This window comes from Acanthopagrus latus, chromosome 2, assembly GCF_904848185.1.
Source record: "Acanthopagrus latus isolate v.2019 chromosome 2, fAcaLat1.1, whole genome shotgun sequence".
Lineage (NCBI taxonomy): Eukaryota > Metazoa > Chordata > Actinopteri > Spariformes > Sparidae > Acanthopagrus > Acanthopagrus latus.
Window position 1 is genome coordinate 22,447,674 of NC_051040.1, and position 25,324 is coordinate 22,472,997.

Here is a 25,324-nt window from a genome sequence, read left to right on the forward strand (position 1 = left end):
TGGCACTGTTCAGTTTAAGGCAGTAGAATCAATGGCAACATGCCCTGGTATGGCATACGTGTTATGTTACTGACAGAGGTTTCTTGTTTATGCACACTAGCAAATCTTGTAGAATGAGAAAATACATTTAAAAAAAAAATCGTCTCAAATAAATAATTAATATATTAATAAATCTTCAAATCATTGACAATAAAAGCCAGTTTCAATAAACCATGTGTCAGAGTCTGTGTTGTCGCTCTAGCAACATATTTTTCATAGCAGTGTACAAAAGGGGAGTTTGTAAACATCAATTGTCTTTCCATGATCAGGACTTTCAGAAAACAGGATTTTGTCGTCCGTTTTTTGCTCCTCGAACACAATTATCTGAAAAGAAGATGAATATAATCAGTGTTTTATTAACCCAAATCTGCCACATATTGTGTAGGAACAAAACTAGAAAGCAGAGGCAAACTTCACCTGCATGAACCTCGAGCACATGGTGTTTACCTGATTCTCCCCATTTCTGAGCCAAGCTCCTGGGAGATAAAGGAAATGCTGGGGGCCGATGAACCAGTGACGGCCAAGGTTCTGCCCATTGATGAACACCACTCCTTTACCCCAACCCTGCGGATAGATGCACTGGTGTGATCAGTAAATTGACAATTTGGGGAGTCTACCAATTAACTTCTTTAAAAACATAGAGCAGTAAAATGTAAAGCTTTAATCATATCTGGGGTGCTTCACATTTTTTTTTTCATATCTTTTTTCACAATTAAAGCATACATACAGATGCAACACAAAGACAAGGATGCTGCAGAATGCTGTACATACTCTTACTAAACATGCAATACAAAGCACTGCTTTAAAAATCAAGATTCATGTGAAATATTAGAAACAGTATATCAGTATGTACCATGTCTGAGCTCTAACAGATGCAGTTTAAAATGATAAAAGATGACTGGCTGTCCTACTCACAGGGAGCCTGATGAAGGTGTCTCTGGGAGGATCATCCACAAACAGTCTGGCCTGGAAAAATCCTGGAATGAAAGCTGACCTGAGGTCAGACTTCCACTGACCAGAGCTCATTAATCTGAAACAAGATCAAACTTTCATTTGAAACACTCACTGTATTCATGTTAAAACTGAAATCAGTGTGGACATTATGAGGCAATAACGAGTTGGCTAAATCATGATGACGTTTAATACGCTTTGTGATGAGGAGACAGGGTCTACATAAAGGCAGCTAATCATATACATACACCACTAAACACCAACATTAGCTAAATTAATTTGCTTTTTAATTCACAACCAGTACAAATCAATCTAGTATCCATGAAGGTGGTTAGTATTCTAGACATTTTTACAGAATGAAAAATAAAACTCATTTAACTAACCTTTTCATAAAGCCTGGCTTCATATCTAAACAGAAGGTGGTAAATCCTCTCAGAGGGGTGTGATTCAACAGAATGTCTCCCACAATACCTGTAATACAATATGAGACAAAAATATGGTGTTCAGCACAGGAGCTTTGGACTGTGATGGGCTAGCTGGTTAGCATGCAATATTCAGTAGATATCTCTGCAACGATACATACGTGCCACAACATAAAAACTTCTTCACATTCTGATGATCATTTTAGTACTTTTAAAAAACTTTTTAACATAGAATCATACAGACTGCACCGTGGCAGGACATTTTAAGAATGGTTTCCCTCAGGTCTGGAAATAATTTTTAATATGAGTGGTTCAGGTCTGACGCATACATTAGCAATACACCTTTGGTGGTGATAAATGACTAGATTACCTTTGCGCTGTTCATCCAGAGCTTTCCCATAATTCACTCTTCCACAGTTCTCCACAAGTAAGCTCAACGTCCTCTCTCCCTTTCCATACACAAAACAGAATGTCATTCTGGAAGTTATTCAGCAATTCAAAAAAGTGATTACCACAAGACACTCCAGTATTTCTGTCCTTGTTTGAATATGGCAAATGAAAACAGTGAATAACAGAGAATACTCCGACATGTACAGTTTCTCAGAACAACATTTTGTTGTAAGTTCTACTAATTCCTGTTGAGCCCACTTAATTGTTCCAAGTTAAACATATTGTTATTAAACTGTATATGTCAGTCTGTGCATATTTTAATCAGTGTTGCATTGCCATCAGCCAGTGAGATATAGCCAGAAAACATTGAGGCAACACCTCACAGTAATGACTGCCAGCTGTTGGTTGCAGGTTTTGTTGACTCGATCATAATTCTGCAGCTAAAATGTCTTTAATTAATTGTTTTTAAATTATTGATACGAAATCTAAAAATGAGTATTACGCTATCCTGCTATAACATGGGCTAATTTTACTCTAAATTACTTGCTTGTACCTGGACACCATCTCAGCAAAATATACACTTTTCTAGGCAGCAGTCATATACCTTTGACGGTGATGTAACAGGCATGAACAGTGACCTTAAACCTACTATACTGTATCAAAAATCCTTTCACTCCAAAGACAAAATCTTAAACTCCTTAGAAAAAAATATTTCTGAGATGATCTAAACATATGTGCCTTTGTACTTTAGTGATTACCCTCACCCTTAACCTGATTTTAACTTAAATGGATGTCATGTTCAGGACCCAGAAAAAAACAGTCAGTACCTTTCCATCAGGGAGTGTCAGCTCTTGAGTCTTGTAGTCAAAGCTACCGACACATTTCCTGTCCACAAAAACCTAAAATACATGAAAGGTCACAATGGCAGGATTATGTTAAACCATCTTGTTTAACACTAGAGGATTTATTTTGAAATTACTAACTACTACTAAATTTCTGTCTGTGGGTCCTGACCAGTGCTCTGTCTCTGACGTTGTTCTTGGAGTTGAGGGCTCCTCCACTGGTGATGGTGGTCTCATACAGCGTGTAACCGTACGACTGGCCGTTGTTATTGTTGACGGGGAGATTCTCCATGTTCACTGGGCTCTCTGACCTGTGTGGCTGAATGAATGGTCAGACATCTTAATACATTACATGGAAGAATTTGTCAGAACACATCAGTAAATGTGACCATTTCCACTGATGAAACTCACAGAAGAAAGGACACTGAGACACACTAAATAAAGGAGTATGTCACAGAACATTCCCCAGAAAGAAAAGTAAGACCGTTGACACCTTGTTGTAGGGCCAGTGTTGCGTTGCTAGGTGTGAGGCATCTGTCTTCAGCATGAAGACAGATGCCTGGAGGCAGACTCGCGTGCTGATAACAGAGATGTTCAGTCTGAGGTTCACCACATCTCACAATTTGCTCTCATCCCAGCAGGGCTCTTATATCTGTCCGACAGTATGGTCTAAATGGAGTTTGACTACAGCATTTTCCATTCTGTGGATTATGTAATCAGCTGTCACACCAGACAGGTGCTCACCTTGTCGGTGAAATGCAGGCTGTCCCACAGTGACAGGTGTCGCTGGATGACAACAGGGTCGTACGCTTTCTTCTTCTGTGAGGAGGGCACCTCAGGAAGAGGCTCAGCTGGAACAAGAGTTGATAAAAAAAACAAAAAAAAAAACAAAAAAAAAAAACAACTATTAATTAATGCTCACTCTGACGGACTCAGTGAATCATGAAATCAATTGTTAGGTGTGCATAGTTTCTCATTAAATGTGTAATGCAACCCATGCAGGTGGATGTTTCAGAAGAAATTACAGTGGTACTGGCTGAATAAATTCCTCAAGAGTTGATATTTTGGGGTGTAATCTCCAGCTTCTGATAGTGGAGCATCGTAATCTGCAGTGAAAACATTTGCAGTGAGAAGCAATGCGTTTGTAAAAGGGAGTCACATTCATCAAGCATCTGAAACATCTTTTGTTTTTCTGAACCAACCGTAACTGGTGACCTGAGGTTTGTAGGTGCCAAAGTCCATCGCTCCATTCATGAAGCCAAAGCTGGTTCCTCCGTGGAACATGTACAGATTAATGGAGACACCTCTCTCCAGGATCTCTGACACGACAGCCAGCATGTCTGCAAAACACATGATAATAAATAATGCACAGAGAGCCAAAGAGCAATACACGGCAATGAGTAAGTTGTTGAGCGTGGCAGTCACGCTTCTCTGTGCCGGTTGAAATGTCCTTGAACGATACCTGAACCCGACAACTCATGAGATGTATTCTGTATTGCCTTCATAAATGCTATCCAAAATCACACACTGGCCATTGTGAAGCTTATAAGTGTGTGAGCGAACGAAGGGGATGCAGAGCGCTGCTGAAAATGAGCCGTGCTCAGCAAAAAAATGCCCAGAGGAAAAATGCTGGTTGAAAAGTTTTTTTTCCGTACCCTCGGCGTGGAATACGTGGTGATGCTCTCCCCAGACGTCAAACCAACCAGACCAATACTCCATCACCATTAGAGGTTTCTGGGGCTACACAGAGAACATGCCTTTATTACACGTGTATCTTTTCTGTCAACTGTAGTTTAAAAAGCACAGCAAGGCTTAATGAGAAAGAAAAACTGACTTATGGGCTTTCAGTGCTTTTACACTCAAGTATGATAAATGCAAAAGCAGAAATGGATGATAAAGTTTGTTTTTTGTTAGAAGCTATCAGCTGTGAGTCCAAAGGCCCCACTGCAAAGCCACCCTTTATGACCACTTGCCTGCTTGTCAGCTAAGTACTGGATAGCGCCGAACGACAGTCTCTGAAGGTTGATTGTTTTTAGAACTGAAATAAGCGAGACAGAAAGATTTAGAGCAAATGAGGAACAGTCAAACAAGCAGAGAACATCATCTGTGTCAGTGAACTCTACATCACGTTTGTTTTTGTAAAAGATATCCTCAAAATGTCAACTGTGTCTCCTTGAAAATCTCTTTTCCTACTGCTGAATTGTTTTCAGAATTACCTTCTCTAAACTCACTGCTGCCTTTTTTTGTATTAAAAGTAAACATTTTCTTCCCCTAAATTTAAAGCAACATTACGACATTACATCAATTGTTTCTGCTCTATGTAACTTCAGTAGGTCGGTAGGGTCACAGTCTTACATACAAATTACCTCAACATACAAGTTTTCAACACATAACATTGCTATGATGTCTTGAGATTTGTTTGAGGTTAGCAATTACATTACATCTGACAAACTGTAACAGACCTGGGATTTGTATTTATGAGAGTGGTTTGGCACAAAATGTCAATTTCTATACAGTACTGATTTACTTAATAGCTACCAGTGCCTAAACATTATGTAAAATAACTTGAATAATGCTGTAGTCACTTCAGCTGGATACTGTGTTGCAAAATATTTTGGCAGAAAACAAATGAAATACATTGTCAGAAACATTTCACTGGTACGGTAGGATATGCTGATAAACAACGTTTCCTCATAAGGTTATTAGAACATAACTTGGCTGGCAACAGATTTCCCTCAAAATGTATTACAAAAGGCAATCTCTAGGAGACAGGGCTACAGAAATGATACACTTTAAGTGGCAAATGAAAGAACACTAAAATATATGTTTACTCAGGGGTTAGTTATCTTCTATCTTACCCCCCTCCATCCCTCCATATCTCAAGCCTTCCCAGTTATCTGAAGTCAAAAGGAGCTCCTTGATTCCTCTAGACAGGAGACACTGCAGGAAAAGATATAAGGATTGTTTGCATAAAATGCTAGAAGAACTAAATTACAATGTATCAAAAAATGAAAAAATAAATGAATAAACTCACGTCCTTTATAAACGGCATGTATTTCTCATCTTTGGCATATGATCCATACTCGTTCTCCACTTGAACTGCAATGATTGGACCTCCGTCTTCAAACTGAAAGAACAAACAAGGCAACCTATTTATTTATTTACTGTATTTGAAAATATAACTTATTCCTTCAGGAAATGTTGACATTAATTTTTTTTTTTTTTTTTTTTTTAAAGTTTAAGTTTTTCTTACCATCAGGGGTTTGATGACAGAAACAAGCTTGTCAAAGTAAAGATTGACAGCATCGACAAACCCAGGATAAGTTGTCCTCAACTGCATGAATTTATCTTGCAACAACCAGCTGAATGAAACACAGGAGCACAATTGGTGGCCTGCTGATTCTATATTGGGATATTTTAAAGCAATGGACAGAGGATGTTACCTAGGCAACCCGCCCAGGTCCCATTCAGCGCAGATGTAAGGTCCAGGACGCAGAATCACCCACAGACCCATCTCTGCTGCCAAAGTGACATAGGCCCTGAGAAAGGCAGACACCTTCTGCTTTGTTTAAGAAATTATATATGAACTAATCTGCATGTCTTTCAGAAACATTAAACAAACTACAAATAGAGGGAGAAAGAGTTTGAAAGCTGTACTTCAGGTCCAACTGGTCCTGAAAGTTGAATGTTCCTCTCTCCGGCTCGTGCAGATTCCACGGCACATATCTGAAAAAGTGAACAAGAAAACAATTCTTTGTAGCTTATAAGTTATATTCTGCTCCGGTGGCCCATGCAATCCTTCTGTTGCATTTTATGATGAACCGTTTCATCACTGCATTTTACACAGACACATTCAACATAATCTGATATGTGTTTTGACCTTCTGCAGCAAAAAGCAGTGAAAATCCTGCTCAGTCAAGTTGTCAAGTTGCAGTGGGAACCTACGTTGTGAGAGTATTGAGGCCACAGGCCTTCATCTTCAGCAGACGGTCCTCCCAGTAGGCTCTGGGGACTCGGAAGTAATGGATGGAGCCACCTAGGATGAGGAAGGGCGCTCCCTCCAGAGTGAACTGAGACGAGTTGGCCCTTAGACCCTCTGCACGACTCATTCTTCTCACTTCAGGGTGATGTCTGGTGTGGAAAAAGTTAGACATAATGGGGGAAAAAAAATCCTCCTTCTCAAGCAGGTCATATGTGATGGGTAATACAATTCAAAGGTTAACAGAAACATTTTAACATGTTGTCACATCTGTAATGAAAAGTATATATAACAAATAGTAAGCTATTAAATTATGCATTTGATATGTTGTTCATAGTCTATTATGAATATGACGTACACACAATAAATGATATATGAGCAAGATAAAAGTAAAAACTTACCGAGAAAAAGTCCCAAATGCTAATTAACTGAATATCCCAATCATATAGAAAACATTGTCACAGCTGTACCTTGATGCTGAGCTTGTGAGGGTGCATTTGAAGGGAGGATGGTGCTGGGAGGCCTCGAACGCTGTGGATAAGGGAAACCATTGTTGTTTCAGAACAAAAATATAATTGTGCTCTGTCTCGCTCCCTCTCTCCCTCTGTCTCTCAGTAGTGCTCAGTCACAGCAGGGAGGTGTTACATTGTTCACAGTGATACTATAGTTTACATAAAAAATGCACAGATACCCTGTAGTGGCTCTACAAATAATTAGAATCCTACTGATGAGGGATTGTGTGTGAATAGTAATATGTTAAAGTGCAATGTCATATTATTAGGCCTCTGTGTCTCTGTCAGGGTAGTTGAGGTGTTTATTCTTCACTGCCTCTCAAAGCACATTAACATTTTCACTGATCATCACTGATGAGATAAAATGTCAATACCAAAAAAACACCACAACAAATTTTAGACCAACTGGACCAACGGTTACATGTCATACAGGTTATGTACTTGCAAATGTACATTTTCTGATATGTTAATGTAAATACAGACACACTATTGCATAAATTCTCATCAGAGCTGTAAAACAACACCTATCATAATACTCGTAGTTCAAACTGTAAATTGTACTTTTTAAATGTAGAAAAAGAAATATTAAAGAAAACCAATATTTAACAGGAGTGCTTTTCGGAAATGCACTACAAAGCAGAAGAGATCATTGATGTGTAGTTCCAGTGTTCTCAGTTGCTTTTTGACATTGTTCTATCCTCATTACTAATCCCAAAAACAAACAAGTTTCAGTCAGATAATATCAAACCTGAGAGGAGCGGGAGGTGTTCTTAAGTTGTGTGGCAGTGCATTTCGAAAATAGATATTACATGGCATGAAAATTGAGACATTCTTGCACATTGGTGGTTATATTTTGTATACCACTGGAACAATTCCCATACAAAACCACATTCTATTATGGTTTCCCTCATGAGACCTTATTTCAGAAAAAATACGCATAGTAGCGAATGGATAAGGACAAATATATTTTTAAAAACATGTAAACAATTGATGTTTGCTAGTATTAAAGATAATCAAAGGTCGGTCCTGTATATTGGTTTGCTCATGAAAAAGACTAACGGTTGTCAATATGAACAGATTTGTTGTGGTTTTCACCTTTTTTTATACCTTTTCTGTGACGAAACGTTGACCATTGTGATCAAACTGTGCTAGTGGAACGTTTGAGCGAGACTATGTTGTTCACTGAGTGGTTTCACACAAAACTAGATGATGTTTTCCTTTATTTACAACAAACTGCGACTGTCTTGACTTTTTAAACAGACATACATCATATGAGTAATTCATGGCACAGCTCATGTGAATTAAGGTCCCAATCAGGTCCACCAGGAGGGTTGGGCTTGACTATGGCCCTCTTTACTGTATGCTTTTCTATTTGCCCAAATGTGCAAAAAAGGACGGGGCTTTTCCATTGGCACTTACAGGCTGACGTGCTGAGTCCACATGTATGGAAAAGCCTCAAAAGGAAGACACTTAAATGGAGCTGGAGGACAACTGTACTGAAAGTATGGATCTTGAAGAAATAAATTCACTTGCATTTAAAAAGACTATTTTGTCCAAAGCAACTTACAGTACTCTAGTATTCATACACTGATGGCAGTGGCTGTAATGTAAGGTGCCAGCCAGCACATCAGGATGTTTTGGGGAGTAAAAATCCTTCATATTGTTAGATTCACGACATTCATAGGAGGAACATGTCTGGAGGTGACACGTCTCTTGTTGGAGGGAATTAATCGTTTCACTGTAATCATTTCTTTAAGGTAATTTACATCTAGGGACCTTGTGGTTTTGCGTTTTTATCATGCAGTGTAACTGTGTGACGGTCCCTGCGTGCGGACAGTGGTACAGTTTGTGTGTTGGAGATAACTCCATGAACTGCTGCTGTCTTCTGATACTAACAGCCAAAGAGAAGAGAAAACTACGTTTAATTTATCCATTTTTTTTTAAAGGTATGACACCAGGAAGGAAACCTTACAACACAGGCTACCAGTGCTTTGTGAACATGGGGTAGCCTCGCTCGTTAACCGATCATTCGTGGCATGATGACAAACTGGACCGACTGGTAACTTACTGGTACAGCAGGAATATTCAACAGTACAGACCGAGGGTTAACAGCGGAGCAGAGTTAGCGGCTGGTCACGTCGTCGACCGATGGAAAGCCTGCTCTGTCGTCGTCTGTCCCTTAAAAAAAGGTACTCGCTCCTGCTGTGTTTGGCTATCGGAGCGGTGCTTGCTTATCAGCTGACAAGGTAAGAGAAACACTTGACGAGCTAACAGGGGTCTCGGTGCACGGGGGAAGACATGTTAGACTTAACAGCTCTAATACGAGTCATGCATGGAGATGAGCCGCCCGCCCACCGACACTGACAACAAGTACACAGTCGTGTGTTTGTTTCTCCACACTTCCTGCCTCCCGCTTGCACCGTCTGTGTTCGGGACAGTTTCCTTGTAAACACTCGCACAGTGAAGTGTCACCTCGCTTACCTGTTGCCCCGTGTGTGGACATTGAACTAGACTACACGTAACTCGTTACCTGTCACCATGCTCGACCTCAGTGTGCCCTGCGCACATCCTTGTGCAGTGACGTACAGCAGATCCTGTACGCGTTCGGAGGTTAAAAAAAAAAAAAAACACACTGTAAACTATTCTCTGCTACGAGTACTGAGCAGGTAACATAAAGGGGCACTGTGTAGTTTTGCATAAACAAATTCAGAGCCGTGTAATAATATCAACTCAGAAATATTTATGTTTTCCATAACTGAACAAAAACAAGCTGTTCTCATACAGGTCCACAGAAGACTGTTTGAAGCTGGAAAGGTGGCAGGGTCTGCCACATATAAACAGACTAAGACAGTGTTGCCCTTTAAGATCAGTTTTTTTATTATTATTTTTTTTTACTCAGTCATGAAAACAAATAGAGTTTGTTTATTTGGTTTATACATAAAAAAAACAGTCAGTGAAGAGCTTTCTCTCCTCATTCTTCCCCCAAACTACGCAGTGCACCTTTAAGTAAAAGTATGTAGGAAAATGTACTTTAATTATAAAGATAGAGGCATATAAGTAGAAACAATGGACCCTGCTGTTCCTCTGTTATGCTGATTAATTATTATTACTCATGCGTTAATGTAGAAGCAGGATTTTTATTGTTCTTGCTGGTTTGGGGTTGACTCATTTTTAATTATTATGTTCAGGACTCTGCAAAAGCTGTCAAAGTTATTCAGAACCCAAAGTGAAACTTTATTAAAAGATACACACAGATGATGAAAACGATTAAAAAAGAAAGTCAGCAAATCCTCACCTTAAAGCAGCTTGAAATCATGAAAAAGGAATCTACTTGATTATCAAAATATCTGCAAATGAATTCTCTGTCAACTGACTAATTATTACAGGTGTACTTGTATACATGTCTGGGAAGTTTACCTTAAAACAAAAACATCATATTTTATTAACTATTCATATGTTCATATTTATAGCTAGTAAGTCAAGCTGCCAGATAAAGTACAGTGTACAGTCTTAACCTCTGAAACGTAGTGGAGTAGAAGTACAAAGTGGCAGTACTACTTGAGTATATGTAGTTAGCTGAATTCCACCACTGCTCATTGTTATACCTTCATGCTGAATGTCCAAGAACACATAGTTAGCATTTGCATCTACTGATGTGATTACAGTACATTCAAATGAAGAGATCACATGTGAATGTCACACCTATGATATGTTCTACCTTTTATCACTATGATTTACATGAAGGGGTTTTCCTAACAAGTGCAACAAGGCTAAAATATTAACGCCTGAGCTGACCTCTCACGGGAGAAACACGCCTTAAATGTCTTTAAAGCATTTTTTTTCCAGTTGCACTATTTCTTTTCTCTATTGGTATTGCCCCTAGGAGTCGTCCAGTAGGAAGAAGAATGAGCCGCGTGGAGGGTCTGAGGGCCAACTCGTCTCAGTTCACTCTGGAGAGAAAACCCTTCCGCATCCTGGGGGGCTCCATCCATTACTTCCGAGTCCCCAGAGCCTACTGGGAGGACCGTCTGCTGAAGATGAAGGCCTGTGGCCTCAATACTCTCACGACGTAGGTTGCCTAGCCTCAACTTAGAACTGGTTCCTTATAGCTTAAGGCACCAGAGTGAACAGTGTCAGATAGTTGTTTGACTGGAAATGATAATTACACAGCTCAAACAAAATCTGAGTAAAGCAAAGTAAAGCTGACAAAAATCCTGAGTCACAGTTTTTTATAAAATGCTTTAGTAAGAAAACAGGTGGACATTGTAGTTGATTTCTCAAGAAATGATCACAGGCTTAAAATGAGTAACATTAACTATGATACAGCACTGAAAAGCACACTAGAAAATTCCCTTTTATTCCTTTTTTTCAGGTATGTGCCGTGGAACTTGCATGAGCCTGAGCGAGGGGTGTTCAACTTTGAGGACGAGCTGGATTTAGAGTAAGGAGTTACACTCTGTTGGAGAGCCGGTGACCCCTGCAGATGGCACTGTTGCACTGCAGAAGGGCTCAGTTCTCCACAGTCCTGAATCATGTGATCCTGCTGAGAAGGTGTACATTTACCCTGAAGAAATTAATTAATTAGTTGTGCGCTCAGTCAGTCAGTATTAATGATTATTAATTTATTGACTACAAGGGTGTAGATTCATCAAATGTAATGCTTGCTGTCAAGTCTAGTGCAAGGAAAATAAAAAATATGAACTGAAAATGAATAAATAAATACATGAATAAATAGAGTGAGAGTTAAAGATAAATTCATATGATTTGCAATTGAACATCTGCTTCATTTTGAATGGAGAATGGTTATCTGTCACTTCTTTATATCTGCTACATTAAACATTTCAACTATACTGATAATAAACGGACCTTGTTGACAGCACCTTTTTTCACATCTTCTATCCTTCTCTTAGAGCCTACCTCCGCCTTGCAGCCAGCCTGGGCCTCTGGGTGATTCTCCGTCCTGGGCCGTACATCTGTTCCGAGTGGGATTTAGGAGGACTTCCCAGGTAAAAATAGCAGGGCCACAATTAAGTGTTACCTTTGCAGATTTCTTACAGGCATAGTAACATGGTAATGAAATATTTAAAAATAGCCAGTGGGGTGCTAAATTAATCCCTTAAATTGGCTTGGAAATGAATTGTTCAGTCAGGTAATCTGTTTGTAAGCTTTGTCTTTGCTGCAGGCTAAATCCATTCATCTCTCAGAGAGAAGTCGCAATTTAGTTACTTAAATTATTTCAAGCATGCTGTCTCTGCCATCCGTTTGGCCAGTTTTACCGGGAGTCTAGCTAAGAATTTGTCTCGGTGAGACTGTACCACTTCACAGCGTTGCACATACGTAACACAAAGACATCAGGGCTTTATACATAGTAGACATCAACACGTCATATAAGTTAACCACCAATGTTGCTCACATGAAAGCCAGTGATGATTTAGCAGACTTTTGGGGAGGTATTAGAGAGAAGAATAATTACATCTGACAGGCATATCTCCCTGAAAGGATGAATTCACTTAATTCTGTAGTCAAAATAGATGTGAACAGATAGTGTTTGAGGGAAAGAGACTGGAAGTAGGTATTTTTGGAGTCGTTTTCCCTTCAGGCATTGTGAGGTTGAGGTAATATTTATTTGATAATCATCAAAACAGAGTGTTTCTCAGGGCACGCAGTGAAGCATGACTTCCCCTGCAACACATTTTATGATAGTCATGCTTAGGTTGGTGCGATTATCTTTGATAGCTAAAAACCTAAAGAGAGTTCACAGCACAGCACTTTGAAGAACTCGTATGTTACTGTTTTGGAGCACTTTAAAGATGTGGTTATTTTCTTTTCAGTTGGCTGCTACGGGATTCAAACATGAAACTGAGGACAACCTACCCGGGGTTCACTGAAGCGGTCAACTCCTTCTTTAATCAGCTCATTAAGAAAGTTGTTCCACATCAGGTACTTTCCATTTTAGCAAGGCATTTCAAAAAGTAACTTCACTGATGCACACACTGAGATATTCTTGTTTTCTTTGTTTCATGTATTCAGACCCATGTCAGTTCATCTTTTAAAGTTCCCATATTGTAGAAAGTGAGATTTCTTATCTTTTTATATTTTAAAGGAGGTCCAGCTGCTTATTAAATACTGTTAACGTTATCAAAGCACTTGTAACTTTGTGATGTAGAAACTATATAGTCACTGCCTTTGGCTATGTCCCCAGCAAAGTGGTGGTTGCAAAAACCCCAGCAGAGCTGAGGCAGAAACACAATGGGCAGTGCTCGCTCAGGCCTGTAAAAGTTGACCAATCAGAGCAGACTGGGCTGTTCAGGTGGAGGTGAGACAGGAGCTTAAACAAAGCAGTCAGACAAGGACAAATAAAAGGACAGAATGTGAAAACCAAATTGTTTTTCAACATTAAAGCAAGTTATTGTTTTCTACTTGACACCCAAAATAAAAGTTTGAACCTGCAAATAAGAACAATATAGGACCTTTCAGCATGCATGTGATTAAAAAGTTATTCAGTCCCAGATTATTTTCATGATAGAATACTCACAATCATCTTTTGTTACCGCCTCCCAAAAATACTGCAATAATTAGCTGCTGTTTTACCATTGTTGGCAATGCAATGCACCATACACGCCTCAAACTCGTGTCCTCCGAGCCTTACTTTTTACCAGCTGCATGCATCAATGATCATGTTCTGATTTCCATTTTACAGTGTTTTAAATATTCAGCTGTATTGAGGGTAGGGATAGTCAAGAACTGGTGCCAGGTCCTAATAACTGTCCTCTATTTACTTGCTAATTAATGCACAGTACTCCAAGGGGGGCCCAATTATCGCAGTTCAAGTGGAGAATGAATATGGCGCATATGCCCAAGATGAAGAGTACATGGCTTTCGTCAAGGAGGTAAGAAACAATTCACATTTTAAATTTACTTGTTTTATTTACCTTGTTCCCTCTGCTGTCCTTTCCTCACCTGCTCTTATTTTGACTGTCTGTCAAGGAAAAATCAACAACATTTCAGAAAAAAACCTCCACTGTTTAGTTTTGTTGCCTCAGTAATCCCCCTTTTTTTCCAGGCATTATTATCAAGGGGCGTCACAGAGCTGCTGCTGACCTCAGACAACAAGGACGGACTAAAGCTTGGAGGAGTGAAAGGAGGTATTGTCGGATGGGCTGTCAGACAAACAAGACGGAGCATACACACACATCCAAACAAACACGCACGTATATACAGTATGGTGGTTGGTGTGCGCAACAAAGAGGTGTGAGCCCGGTGTCAGGCAGCTGCAGTTCAGAACTACAGTTTACACACAAAGGATTCTGTGTTGTACCAGAAAGTTGTTATTTTTTTTTCATGTACTCTGGCACAAACATGAAATGGCAAGTAGAAGTCTTAAATGTTTTCGTTGACAGACCTGTTTTGTAAATGCACATACATTGTTTTAAAGCCACAACAAGGTTGTTTATTCACAGTATATTTGCTTTTATTATCACTGCAAACCATGACATCATCCTCATCCTCATCCTCATCATCATCATACTAACTGAACAAGATCTTTGAGGGTATTGTTATAATATCTTCCTTTCCTGTTTTAATGCATCTCTCAAGTATCTTTTATATATTGTGCACATTTTGTAATCCTGATTTGCACTTCATAGACACAGAAAGGTGAACAGGTCAAGTTTGATGCTTTGTTGGCTGAATCCTGAAGAAGTAGCTTTTTATTAGGGTTGGGTATTGTAAGACAAAAATGCTACTGGATTAGTTACACGTGAGTTGTCCTCGTGCTGAAAACGTGACTTGTCACAGACATGACATCACTCCCTGAGATGCAAGAAGAAAGCAAAAATATATGTTTTTACTAAGGAAAATGACAAAAATAATTGTAACGCACAGTGATTTGAATAAGGAACTTTAATCTGATTACTGGTTTGGAAATATTAACGCGTTAGATGAAGAGTTTACCACAGCATCACTGCCTGCAGATAGAGTCTTTTTTTTAATGGGGGTCTGGGGATTTCTCCCCCAGGAAATTTTGAAAATTGGGCTGTTAAAGATGCAATTTCAGCATAGTTTGAGAGGGAAACGAAGGCCAATCATTGGGGTCCTCATCGTCGTATTTTAATCAGAAAAAAAGCTTATTTTCCCTCACTATAGGCCTACTGAGTAATGTTTACTTTAAGATATTATAGCCAGTAATAAGACCTGTGCTGTGTGCATAGGCTATTAGAGAGGGTAGAACATTACCTATTATAATGTTCTCACTTCATTGTCTGTCTGCATGAGGCCTACAATAGGGTATTAAGAGAAAAATCATACAATACACAATTATATTTGATTTTTTTGTAAGGCACTATTCCCAAAACATCCAGGGCAATAGCCCCGAATGCCCAGGTCTAATGATGTGCCTGCACAGGACCTCCTCTGAAGTTGGTATTCATTTGAAATGTTTTTCTACATCTTGGTTATGTGTTTTAATAACATTGTTTTCCTGTTGGTGTTTTTTTTTTTTTTTGTCTGAAGCGCTAGAAACCGTCAATTTCCAGAGACTGAACCAGGATGACATTAAGTATCTGGATGGAGTACAAGTGAGTTGTGTCTCATTGCCTTTATGTTATTATAATATGATAATAAGATTTATGATTTTTTTTTTTTTTTTCGGAACCAATCAAACATCAGACCTTACATCAGACAGACATATCATTAGCAATCCTTGCTCTCCCCAGTAAGTAGACTGTCCCGGTTTATCTAAGTGAAAATGAATGGCCTTACCTTAGAAGGAAAAGCTGGAAGTCTGAGAGAATATATTTAATCTGTTAAGACAATTTATCCAAGGTTGTGCTCTTGCATTAATGTAGTTACCGCACACATCTGTGTCCTCTGTTTAATTGAGTGTGTGTTGCTTTCCATAACTGTTCTAACACCAGCCATTTCTTTCCCCCACAAGCCGCAGAAGCCTAAGATGGTGATGGAGTACTGGACTGGCTGGTTCGATCTTTGGGGGGAGCTTCATCATGTGTTTGCAGCTGAGGGTAAGACTTCTCTTTAGAGTGTCCTATAGGACTGCTGATAAGAGAGAGACAGGTGTTCTCATCAGAGTAAGACGGGATTCCTGCTGATGGATTCTTTGTTGAGGGTGAAACCGTTTCTCTCTGTACAGAAGGTCGATAATACTGTCTAATTTGAGACTGGGGTGAGACAGTTTTCTTGCTGCGAGCCAATACAGAATCTCTGAAGGTAAAACAGACTGTCTTTAGGGTAAGACAGAGTCTCAGTGCCTTAGGGTAAGAGAGGCTTAAGACAAACCTTTTTAGCTGAGAATGAAACAGCCTCAATGCCAGAGGAAAGGCAGGGTAAGGACAAACTAGCTGCTATGGGGGTTGTGTGCGATAAATTCTCCAGGCTGAATGTGAGGCAGTCACTCTTAACACTGAGGTTCCTTCACAAAAGGCACAGAGCCCACTCAGTGCAGCTAGGGTGTACAGCTTAGCATATGGTCATTTCCTCCTTGTATTGTGGCTTTGTCAGAGATTTATATACTTTTCATGCATGGTAGGTTGCGAGCCAAGTATCACAAACGGTGGTGTGAGAGCCGCCCCCTTAACTTTGACTCTGGGACATATATTTAACGTTCAGAAGCCAGGTTTTCAACATTTCCTTGTTCGGGGTTGTTCAACGATATGCTCCACTGATTCTGACAGGTGGAGGAGTCACATTCATCTCATGCTCTCCCACTTCCTCTCTATCCACATGGGCTGTAGTTCCAGATACATACTGGGATTGTCTTTCCCTTGCTGCGTTTAATAAGGTTTTAGCGAAATCATACAGAAGCATTACACGCAACGTATCTTAGAGCAAAGCATATTTGCTTCAATATTCAACTGCCAGCACCTACACAAAAGCCACAACAAAATATATTTTTGCACTTAAAAGTGGAATTATTATTAAGTTTACTCTTTCTAATCAAAATGCATTGTGCGTATCCTTGAGACCTAACAAATGTGGATTTTTTTTTTCTCATTTTTCTTTCCCATAATACAATTGCAGAGCAGATTTTTGGAAGAAATTGAAATCTACATTGTTTACAATCACGGTTGCTCTCTAGCAGATTTCTACTTTCTGGCCTTTGCTGGTGCATTGCTAGATTTCTTGGCTCCTTACTGCAGCAACTGTCGATCAGTAGGGGAATAAGGAATCGTTGTGAAAACATTGGCATTGGCCCATTTCATAGTGTTATGCTTTGGCCGCCTGATTGTGAAACAAATTATAATCACAATTAAAGTTGCCTGTAGATTTCCTTGAATTTGAAATATAATTCAACAAATACATAATGCAAAATAAAATGAGAGCGAAACAGAATGCAGCACAGTCTTAGTTTTATTTTGTTTTCATAATTGTTGGAAGCCCAAATCATTGTTCAAATGAAATTTGATTAGACACCCAGCCCTATTTTATACATTATATCTTTGGATACTTATTACTGATGCATCATGGCATTAGAAGGTGTTAGTGCAGTATGTGGCTGTTTTGTGTTACCTGTATTCACTTGGAGACTTTGTGTTGTGAATAAATATAAAGACCCTGCCGCCTGCATTTTTAAATCTTGATTTTCGGTGATATGAATGCTGCCTCATTGGTTCTTCTTTTACCGTGGATTTTATAGATATTATGCATTCTTTAATCGTAGTTGAGGGTCCCACTCACTTAAGGGGACACACACTGGACATTGTTCTGGCTTATTTTTGATAGTGCTGATCTTTACAAGACTAGTTTGTCTGCCCACATAGTCTTTACTTTTAAAAATGGAAAAAATGACTGTCTTCATGGTTTCATATCAAAATGTAAAGAGTGCAGTTGCTGCACACCTTAGGTTCACAGGTGCGTAGGAGAAGACAGAAGGCTGCTTCACTTGTGATTAAGTTTATTGACAGCAACTTTTCAGTACATAGACCTTCATTAGGTTATCTCATTTGTATCAAATTGTGAAATAACTGGCGAGGTGACAATATACTCAGCTCAATTCTTTTAATATCCACTGAATCTGTAGTTGACTCTATTCCTTGCCAACAGGCTGAAGCCACCTCAATGATCCTTATGCATTTTTTTTATCTGTCTTCACAACCAAAATAAATGAAAAAAAACTCCAGACTGATCACGTCACTGGTGACCAATCTCCAAACTGCAAGCGCTCTGCCTTGCTGATTAGCGTTGAGGCTTTTCACTGTGCACTTGAAAGGGCACAACGGCCAAATTAAAGCCTTCATCGAGTCTTTTCGATTTTATGCCTGCCAGATTTCTTCAAGTCTTTTTCAACACTGCTGGCCTTGATTGTAAATAGCTCTCTGTCAGCTGGCTGTGTTTTATCAGACCTCAAGCATGCAATTGTGAACCCACTCGTTTAAAACCTGAGACTTTGCTTTAGGGAATATGTGTGTTATTTTTGACACATTTTAAGCAGGTTTTTTCTGCACATCATAGCAGCGAATCTGCTCTTATCAAAGTGACAAACAACCTCTTACATATCGCTGATGCGAATTTGAATTTGAGCTCTGCTCTATCCTATTGGATTGTCTTGAAAAGTGGGTTGGCATCAGAGACAGTGCTCTAACTTTCTATTTAGAAACCAGAGCATTCTCTGTCCTGTGGTGTTCCCCAAGGCTCCCTCCTTGGCCCTTTGTTGCTCTGTATTCTATCACTGGGATATAATATAAATTTTTAATTCTAAATCGAAAATTGATTCAATATAAAATTCTATCATTAAATTCAGGGGCAGTAACATCTTTCAAATAACCTCCCCAAACATATATTTTAAGGCCTTTTATTTACTCTAGCAGACCCTTTTATTGCCATGTCTTATCTGTTTTATTATCAGTGTTTGCCATTTTTTTCCGGGTTTTATTCCGTCTTATTTCTGTATAATTTCAACTGTCTGATTCAGTTCTTGGATGTTTAAATTCTGGTTCAATTCTTGCAAAGCACTTTGTAATGTTGTTTTGAAAATACTTTATAAATAAAGTTGATTGTTTATTACATTACAATTATTGTTAATGAAATTCTGGATATATAGAAAGTCCTGCATAATATCCAAGATCCCGAGGTTGTGTATTTAGATTGCTTGTTTTGTTTGACAGAATGTCCATACTGTTAACTAATTTGATTTAGAATGACATTAAACAGGGAATAAGTGTCAAATATTTTCTATTAGAAGCGGCATCTAGCATATCTTTGGCAATTTTACTTGAATAATTAACAATGAATGTTTTTTTCATAAATGTCAGTGAATTTTCTGTTTATTGAATAATCAATTAATCCACTATATCTTTCAGTTACATGTCACAAGCACAAAGCCATGAGATATTTAGGCTTTCCCGGCTGTTGGCAGTGGGCCCTGAAAGCATGAAGGGACCTAGTTAAATATTAATGTAAAAGCGCCACATGCTATGTCAAATGCACTGTATAGTATGTGCCACATAACAACCATGTAACACAGCCCTTATTGTTCAGCCAGCAGGGTGATATTTTTAGTATAATCTATGGTTGTGACATACGTGATAGCACCTGCTTCACCCCTGTCAAGATGAATGGAAATCACATGCCATCCTCTCACCATCTTGAGTGCTCTCGGAAACCTCTCATTTCAAACGCACGGTGCAGAGCCTCAAGCTTCCTTTTTACTGTCTGTCATTCCCAGCAGCCATCCACACCTTAACAGAGAAAATGTTTTGGAAACGAAAAAGGGCTTTCTGATGTTTCACCACCAGTGAGAAAGGGGTAAAAAAAAAAAAAAAAAAGGTCTGCACCACACAGAAAGTGTCACAGCTATGAAATGAGCGCTGGAATATTCAGAGGGGATTCATGTCCTTGACAGTTCAGTGCTCTGCAGACTGCAGCACACCCGGCAGTTGGTCACAGCTAGTACCACCACCACCAGGAAGCCAACCGCGTCCGGCTCTGTCACTCACCCTGCTCAATTGTTATTCACCAAGGCTCATGCCCTTGATTCAAATCATTAAAGTCAGTCCAATTCGACCATTAAAGTTCAATTTCAATACTTAATTACATGCTCTGCCATGTCCGCTGCAAAATGTAAGTAGCTAATTCGTGCAGGGAGGGAGGCATTTTTTTACGAGTGTGATCAGGACCTGTAATGAATTGTAGTAGCCTGTAATAGCATGTGTGGCAGGGGTCTATACATCTTTCAACTGAATTGAGGGCAATGGGATTATTGAAACAGTGACTCTGGCTTGTCGAGATAGAAGTCAAACAGATTTTCTTGTTAAGCTTTGGGTTTGCCATTTTCTGATTTACTCTTTAAGATAAATTATAGACTTGATGTGTTGTATGTGATTTGTTTCTTTCACTTTCTTGGACAGACATGGTAGCTGTGGTCACAGAGGTCCTTAAACTGGACATGTCTATCAACCTCTACATGTTCCACGGAGGGACAAATTTTGGCTTCATGAATGGGGCAGCTGCTGTTGGAGTCACACTACCTAAGCCGATGGTGACAAGCTACGGTATGTGTAATCAATCTGTTTTTGACCGGCATTTTTGTGACATTGGAACAAACAAAATCACCTGTGCCTGTGAGGAGAAACAAAAATAGAATAATCAGGGTTGATTGGTCAGGGATGAACTTCAGTTTGTGCTGTTAGGATTCAACAGGAAACTGCATTTTAATAGCATTTTAATATGTAATTGGAAGAGAAGGGTCTTCATTTACTGATTTTATTATGCTTGAAAAAAACACATATTTAGTTAAATTTAGTTTTTGTGACTGGATAGAGTGAATAAACAAACTGACCCTAAGGACAACACAAATTATACTGTTTTACTCTGTTTGTATTTGGCGGACCCTGCCACCTTTCTAGCTTCAAAGTGTTTAGGATACCTTATTTTCCCCTGAGAACAACTTGTTTATTCAGAATAAATATTCCTTTGTAGTCCAGTTTGTATTATTACCTAATTAATATTATACATTTTAAAAGCCTGAGTTTTAATTACTTACACACAGCGCCCCTTTAAAGCCCACTGATTCTGCACAAAAGTAGGAAGTAGAAACAATCCACGAAATTGTTTTTTAAATAATATTGACTCAAGACTGCACATTATCGTGACACAATAACCTTTTTTTGAAATATAGTCACTAAGTACAGTCAGAGCCTATGACCTTGATACACATATGGATAGGATAGATCGATTTAAACATGATTAGAATGTCATGTTTTCTGTAGATGAGGCTATCCCTACTCACGAGCCGCTGACCTTCTGGGGTTCTTTGTAATTTGAATACACAGTACGCACTAATGAATTCATTACCTAATAAAATGCATGGGGAAATGTAAATTAAAGATCGTACAATGGGTTTTATATCCTCCTCTAGGGTTTGTAACATTGTAATGACCTCGATCTTGAGAAAAGAGGAGAATTATGAAAACCGCTTGGCATCAGGGAAGACCGCCCCTGACCTCCAGCAGCCTTCATACCTGTGTTTACTCCTGCGACTACCCCCTTTACCTTTTTGCCTTAAAAAGGCTCCATTTTCTGTCAAGATAACCCAAAATGTGTCTCGGGCCGCTGCTGTCTCAGGATGTTTGATAGGGGGAGTGCAGGGAAAGCATCTGCCACGGTAAGAGGCATCCCTGCCTCTCTCTCTGACTCCCGAGCCCGCTGTTCTGATAGCACATTATCTTTCAGATTACGATGCTCCATTATCCGAGGCTGGGGATTACACCACCAAGTACCATCTTCTGAGGAATTTATTCAGCCTCTACCACAGTGAGTGTTGTGTGTTGTTGCCGAGACGGGGCCCCACATCTTCTGTCTCTCTTTCTCTCCTTTCCCTTTCATCTCCCCACTTAAGTTAATTCTCCTTGTAGAACCTGCTCTCTGTTGGCTAAAGCGGGATAACTTTGCATATGATTACAGGCATGGATTAGATATGGGTTCGCGTGTGTCTGTGCATGTGTGTGAGATTTCGGCCCAAGACCGAAACCCTCAATTACCACCCATTGTGAAAATTACATACTAGGCCTTTTATCGTGTTTATCACTGATGTGGCGCTCTCTAGTAGTAAAACAAGGGCTTGTGGTCGGGGGGCAGAAGTCTCAAGTGTTTTGTGGCCAGAACTGGAAATGTGGCTTTTGGCAATCTGGGATTGGATCCAGCACAACAAAGTGATAATTTGCCCAGAGTCGTGGTGATTGAAGATAGTTTGAAAGGCTGCCTGGCTGTGCGTGATTCATCCTTATGTTTTGTAGTCTGCTGAACAATGAGCAGTGGCCTGAATATGAGAATCTGAGGAGGCTTTGTGTTCTACTCAGCAGTCACAAACACATGACCTAATTCTTTAATTAGATCAACTTGATATTTTATCGTTGTTTAGTTGTCAAATCATGTACATTGTGTCAGTAACCCTTTTCCCTGTGGTGTTGTCTCTGCATAACTTGCCATGGATTCAGGCCGACCTGTCAAAAGTCTTAACACTGATCTTTGAGAACAGCCTGACTCTTAAAGTAGACCTGTGACATGTATGCTTGGGGGTTTTCTTCTTGTTATTATAAATCTGTCAAATTGTAAAAAAAAACAAAACAGTATGTTATATTAGAACAGTTTACCTTAAAGCATTATAGGATTTAAACATATTCACCTCCCGTCTAAATAATCAAGTCGGATGTCAAATCTGAGCAGTTTTGAACCCAAACAACAGGATTTTCTTTGCCCAGCAACACATTGCCACGGTCTCTTCTGCATAGGATTATATTTGATCTGGGATAACGGGGGCTTTGTTGTGGGAATATTTCCAAATCAGTGACACAGTTTTATAGAAATACCATTTCAGTGCATTCATAGGCTCTACACATTACATACCCGAGCAAAGGCACTGGTTTCCAAGTGTCATAGAGACCCATTTAGGTGGAAAGGTGTGAGCCATTATCCTCAAAGCTTTCCCAAAGGGAGCCAGCTGTTACCACTTGTATGAGGAAATGCTGTCAAGCCTTCTCTAGAGGGACCACTGGTGTCTCTGCATGCTTTAACACCTTTAAAAGCAGTCTGAGGGCACAGACAACCACTGTTAATTGTTGTAAAGGGCTGTTTTGTAACTGTTTTGGCCGCTGTGGAGGGCAAACAACTCCCGATCCAGTAGCTTTTTTTGGTATAATTTAGGGATTTGTTTTGTTGGCAAAAGTTGTTTTTCCAACTTTAGCGCCAGCTGTACCAAAAATCTTGTTATAGTTTCTTTACGACCTACATGGTTTGCAGTTTTAATTTACAGAGCAGCCCTCTTTTCCCTCCCTCCTTCTTTCTCTCAGATGTGACATGTAGATGCAAAGATGTGAGGGTTCACACATTTGCAAGTTTAAAGAGATTTCTTTAAAGATGAGAAGTAGCCAACTTCAACTCTCTTCTCTGACTCAGTTTGCACATGTTTAAGACTATTGATTCATGTCTATTTTTGTGTGATTTTATTAGACCCATGTTTATGTACACGTGGACAATGTATGATAGTGTTCTAGTAGTTATGAACTTCCCTTCGCGGTTTTGTTTGGACCCGGGGTGAATAAAGGATAAACTGAATTAGAATGATATTATACTGCCCACTGCAACCAGACTATGCCTTACCCTCAGTGTTGCTGCTTGTTTTCAGCCCAGCCTCTCCCTGAGCCACCCTCTGTTCAGGAGAGGAAAGCGTACCAGCCTGTTTTCATCCAGCAGCACCTGTCTCTGTGGGACAGTCTGCATTTCGCTGACAAGGTAAACTACCAACGCACAGAGAGTGCCAACATTTCAGCGCACCAAAATAATAAACATCATCTCTGTAGCACTCTTCAACACAATTACAAGGTTGTCGACTGACAACACAAAAACATGAAATACTTAAGAAGAAAATCATACACGCGGGCCAAACATATAAACACTTGAATGGTCTGTGTACTACTTTAAAAATGTAGGGAGGGTGTATTGACAGTACACACAGTTACAGTCACAGAGATGCCTCATCATATTTTTCTACTCAACACTGTTATCATACAACCAATCAACATTACAAGATTATAATTTAACGACCCCAGCCCCAAGTTACATAGGACAGATAATCAATGTTGTTGTCTGTGCTCCAGTCTCGTATAGCCAGGCCGTTCTCCCGCGCTGTCTGGCTGCACCAGTTCTTATTCTGGCACAGAACGCTTGCCATCTTCAGCATGTAGTGATCTATCTCCATGGTTATTGCTGTTGTTTGCTGTAGCGATGAGGATTTCGAAAACAGTAACACAACAATTGAGGAAGCTGAGGAGCAGGCCACCTGAAATAGGTGACTAATGACAGGCTTTATGCCAACAGCACACATCATGTGAGTGACTTCCTGCACTCTGGTACTTGTTGGCATTGGTCTTTTCTTCAGTTAGGTTTTATATTTGATGCTCAATGCACAATGTATCAATGCTTTAACTTGCTATGCATCTGATGACATCAATTAAAGCATCATTGAAAAACTTCCATACCTTTATTGAGTTAAGCAATTTTTGAACAGTTTTCTCTGATAAATGTTGTTATGAGGTATAAATGATATGTTATTGTTTTTTTTTTGACAACATTGTTAGCTGATAATTGCTGCTTCTCAATCTTCAATTTTGTTAATTTTTGTGTTTTTTTAATAAGGTTTCTTACCTGTAGGTTATTTACACCTGAGGATGAGGAAGGCTCAGATGTAATTTACCAATATCGGGTTGATTTTTTATCAGACTATCATTTATTGTGTATAGCACTTCCAGGGTGTTGTTTGGTATACATTCAATACATACAATAGCATATGTTCTTCTCGTACATAAACCAAATCTTTTATAGAATCATCTTATTTCCTGGTGAAATGACAGAAGTGAGCTAGCAACATTCAGCCAACATCAGCTTCATTTACTGTACTGATTGAGAAAATTTGAGAAGAAACAAATAAGATACAGCATTAATTTCTTGAACACCTTGCCCCTGAGCAAGGCATTCTCTCTTGCTGTAAATGCACTACTGGCCTGCACAGGGACAAGCGGTAACCAACTGGGCACAGCTTTATGACTGTAAAGCAGGTTGTTGTGGAAATAAAACATGCACACAACAGAAAGTCTCCGTTTGCCAAACAGAAAAAAAAAAATAGATATATAAATAACCTGTTTGAGGGTGTCATCACGTCTCATCACTTTTGTGTCCACC

General features: G+C 39.4%; 2 protein-coding genes across 10 annotated transcripts in view; one reads left to right on the forward strand and one right to left on the reverse strand.

The window, feature by feature from the left end:
- glb1l2 (galactosidase beta 1 like 2) lies at positions 1-9,926 on the reverse strand. 9 transcript variants are annotated; one of them, XM_037082393.1, is made up of 20 exons: positions 9,666-9,926; positions 7,094-7,154; positions 6,590-6,775; positions 6,302-6,370; positions 6,088-6,183; positions 5,898-6,006; positions 5,679-5,771; positions 5,503-5,584; positions 4,618-4,682; positions 4,300-4,384; positions 3,847-3,984; positions 3,670-3,750; positions 3,389-3,495; positions 2,817-2,963; positions 2,630-2,701; positions 1,783-1,861; positions 1,374-1,461; positions 955-1,069; positions 457-606; positions 1-363 (listed from the first exon to the last, which is right to left on the reverse strand). In XM_037082393.1, exons 1-20 carry the CDS (start codon positions 9,673-9,675, stop codon positions 253-255), a joined length of 1,944 nt encoding a protein of 647 aa, XP_036938288.1. In that variant the 5' UTR covers positions 9,676-9,926; the 3' UTR covers positions 1-252. The 9 variants fall into 9 exon arrangements, with proteins under 9 accessions (XP_036938288.1, XP_036938269.1, XP_036938278.1 ...); XM_037082374.1 differs by having other exon boundaries at positions 9,617-9,700; XM_037082383.1 differs by having other exon boundaries at positions 457-603; positions 9,617-9,697.
- The window catches only part of LOC119010358 (beta-galactosidase-1-like protein 2), a 25,341-nt gene continuing 9,265 nt past the window's right edge, over positions 9,249-25,324 (forward strand). Inside the window, exons 1-12 of the mRNA XM_037082454.1 lie at positions 9,249-9,381; positions 11,019-11,204; positions 11,508-11,576; positions 12,046-12,141; positions 12,967-13,075; positions 13,933-14,025; positions 14,199-14,280; positions 15,647-15,711; positions 16,071-16,155; positions 20,497-20,640; positions 21,821-21,901; positions 23,772-23,878. Of these exons, the coding sequence (XP_036938349.1) occupies positions 9,284-9,381; positions 11,019-11,204; positions 11,508-11,576; positions 12,046-12,141; positions 12,967-13,075; positions 13,933-14,025; positions 14,199-14,280; positions 15,647-15,711; positions 16,071-16,155; positions 20,497-20,640; positions 21,821-21,901; positions 23,772-23,878 (1,215 nt within the window). The 5' untranslated portion in view covers positions 9,249-9,283. The remainder of the gene's footprint in view (positions 9,382-11,018; positions 11,205-11,507; positions 11,577-12,045; positions 12,142-12,966; positions 13,076-13,932; positions 14,026-14,198; positions 14,281-15,646; positions 15,712-16,070; positions 16,156-20,496; positions 20,641-21,820; positions 21,902-23,771; positions 23,879-25,324) is intronic.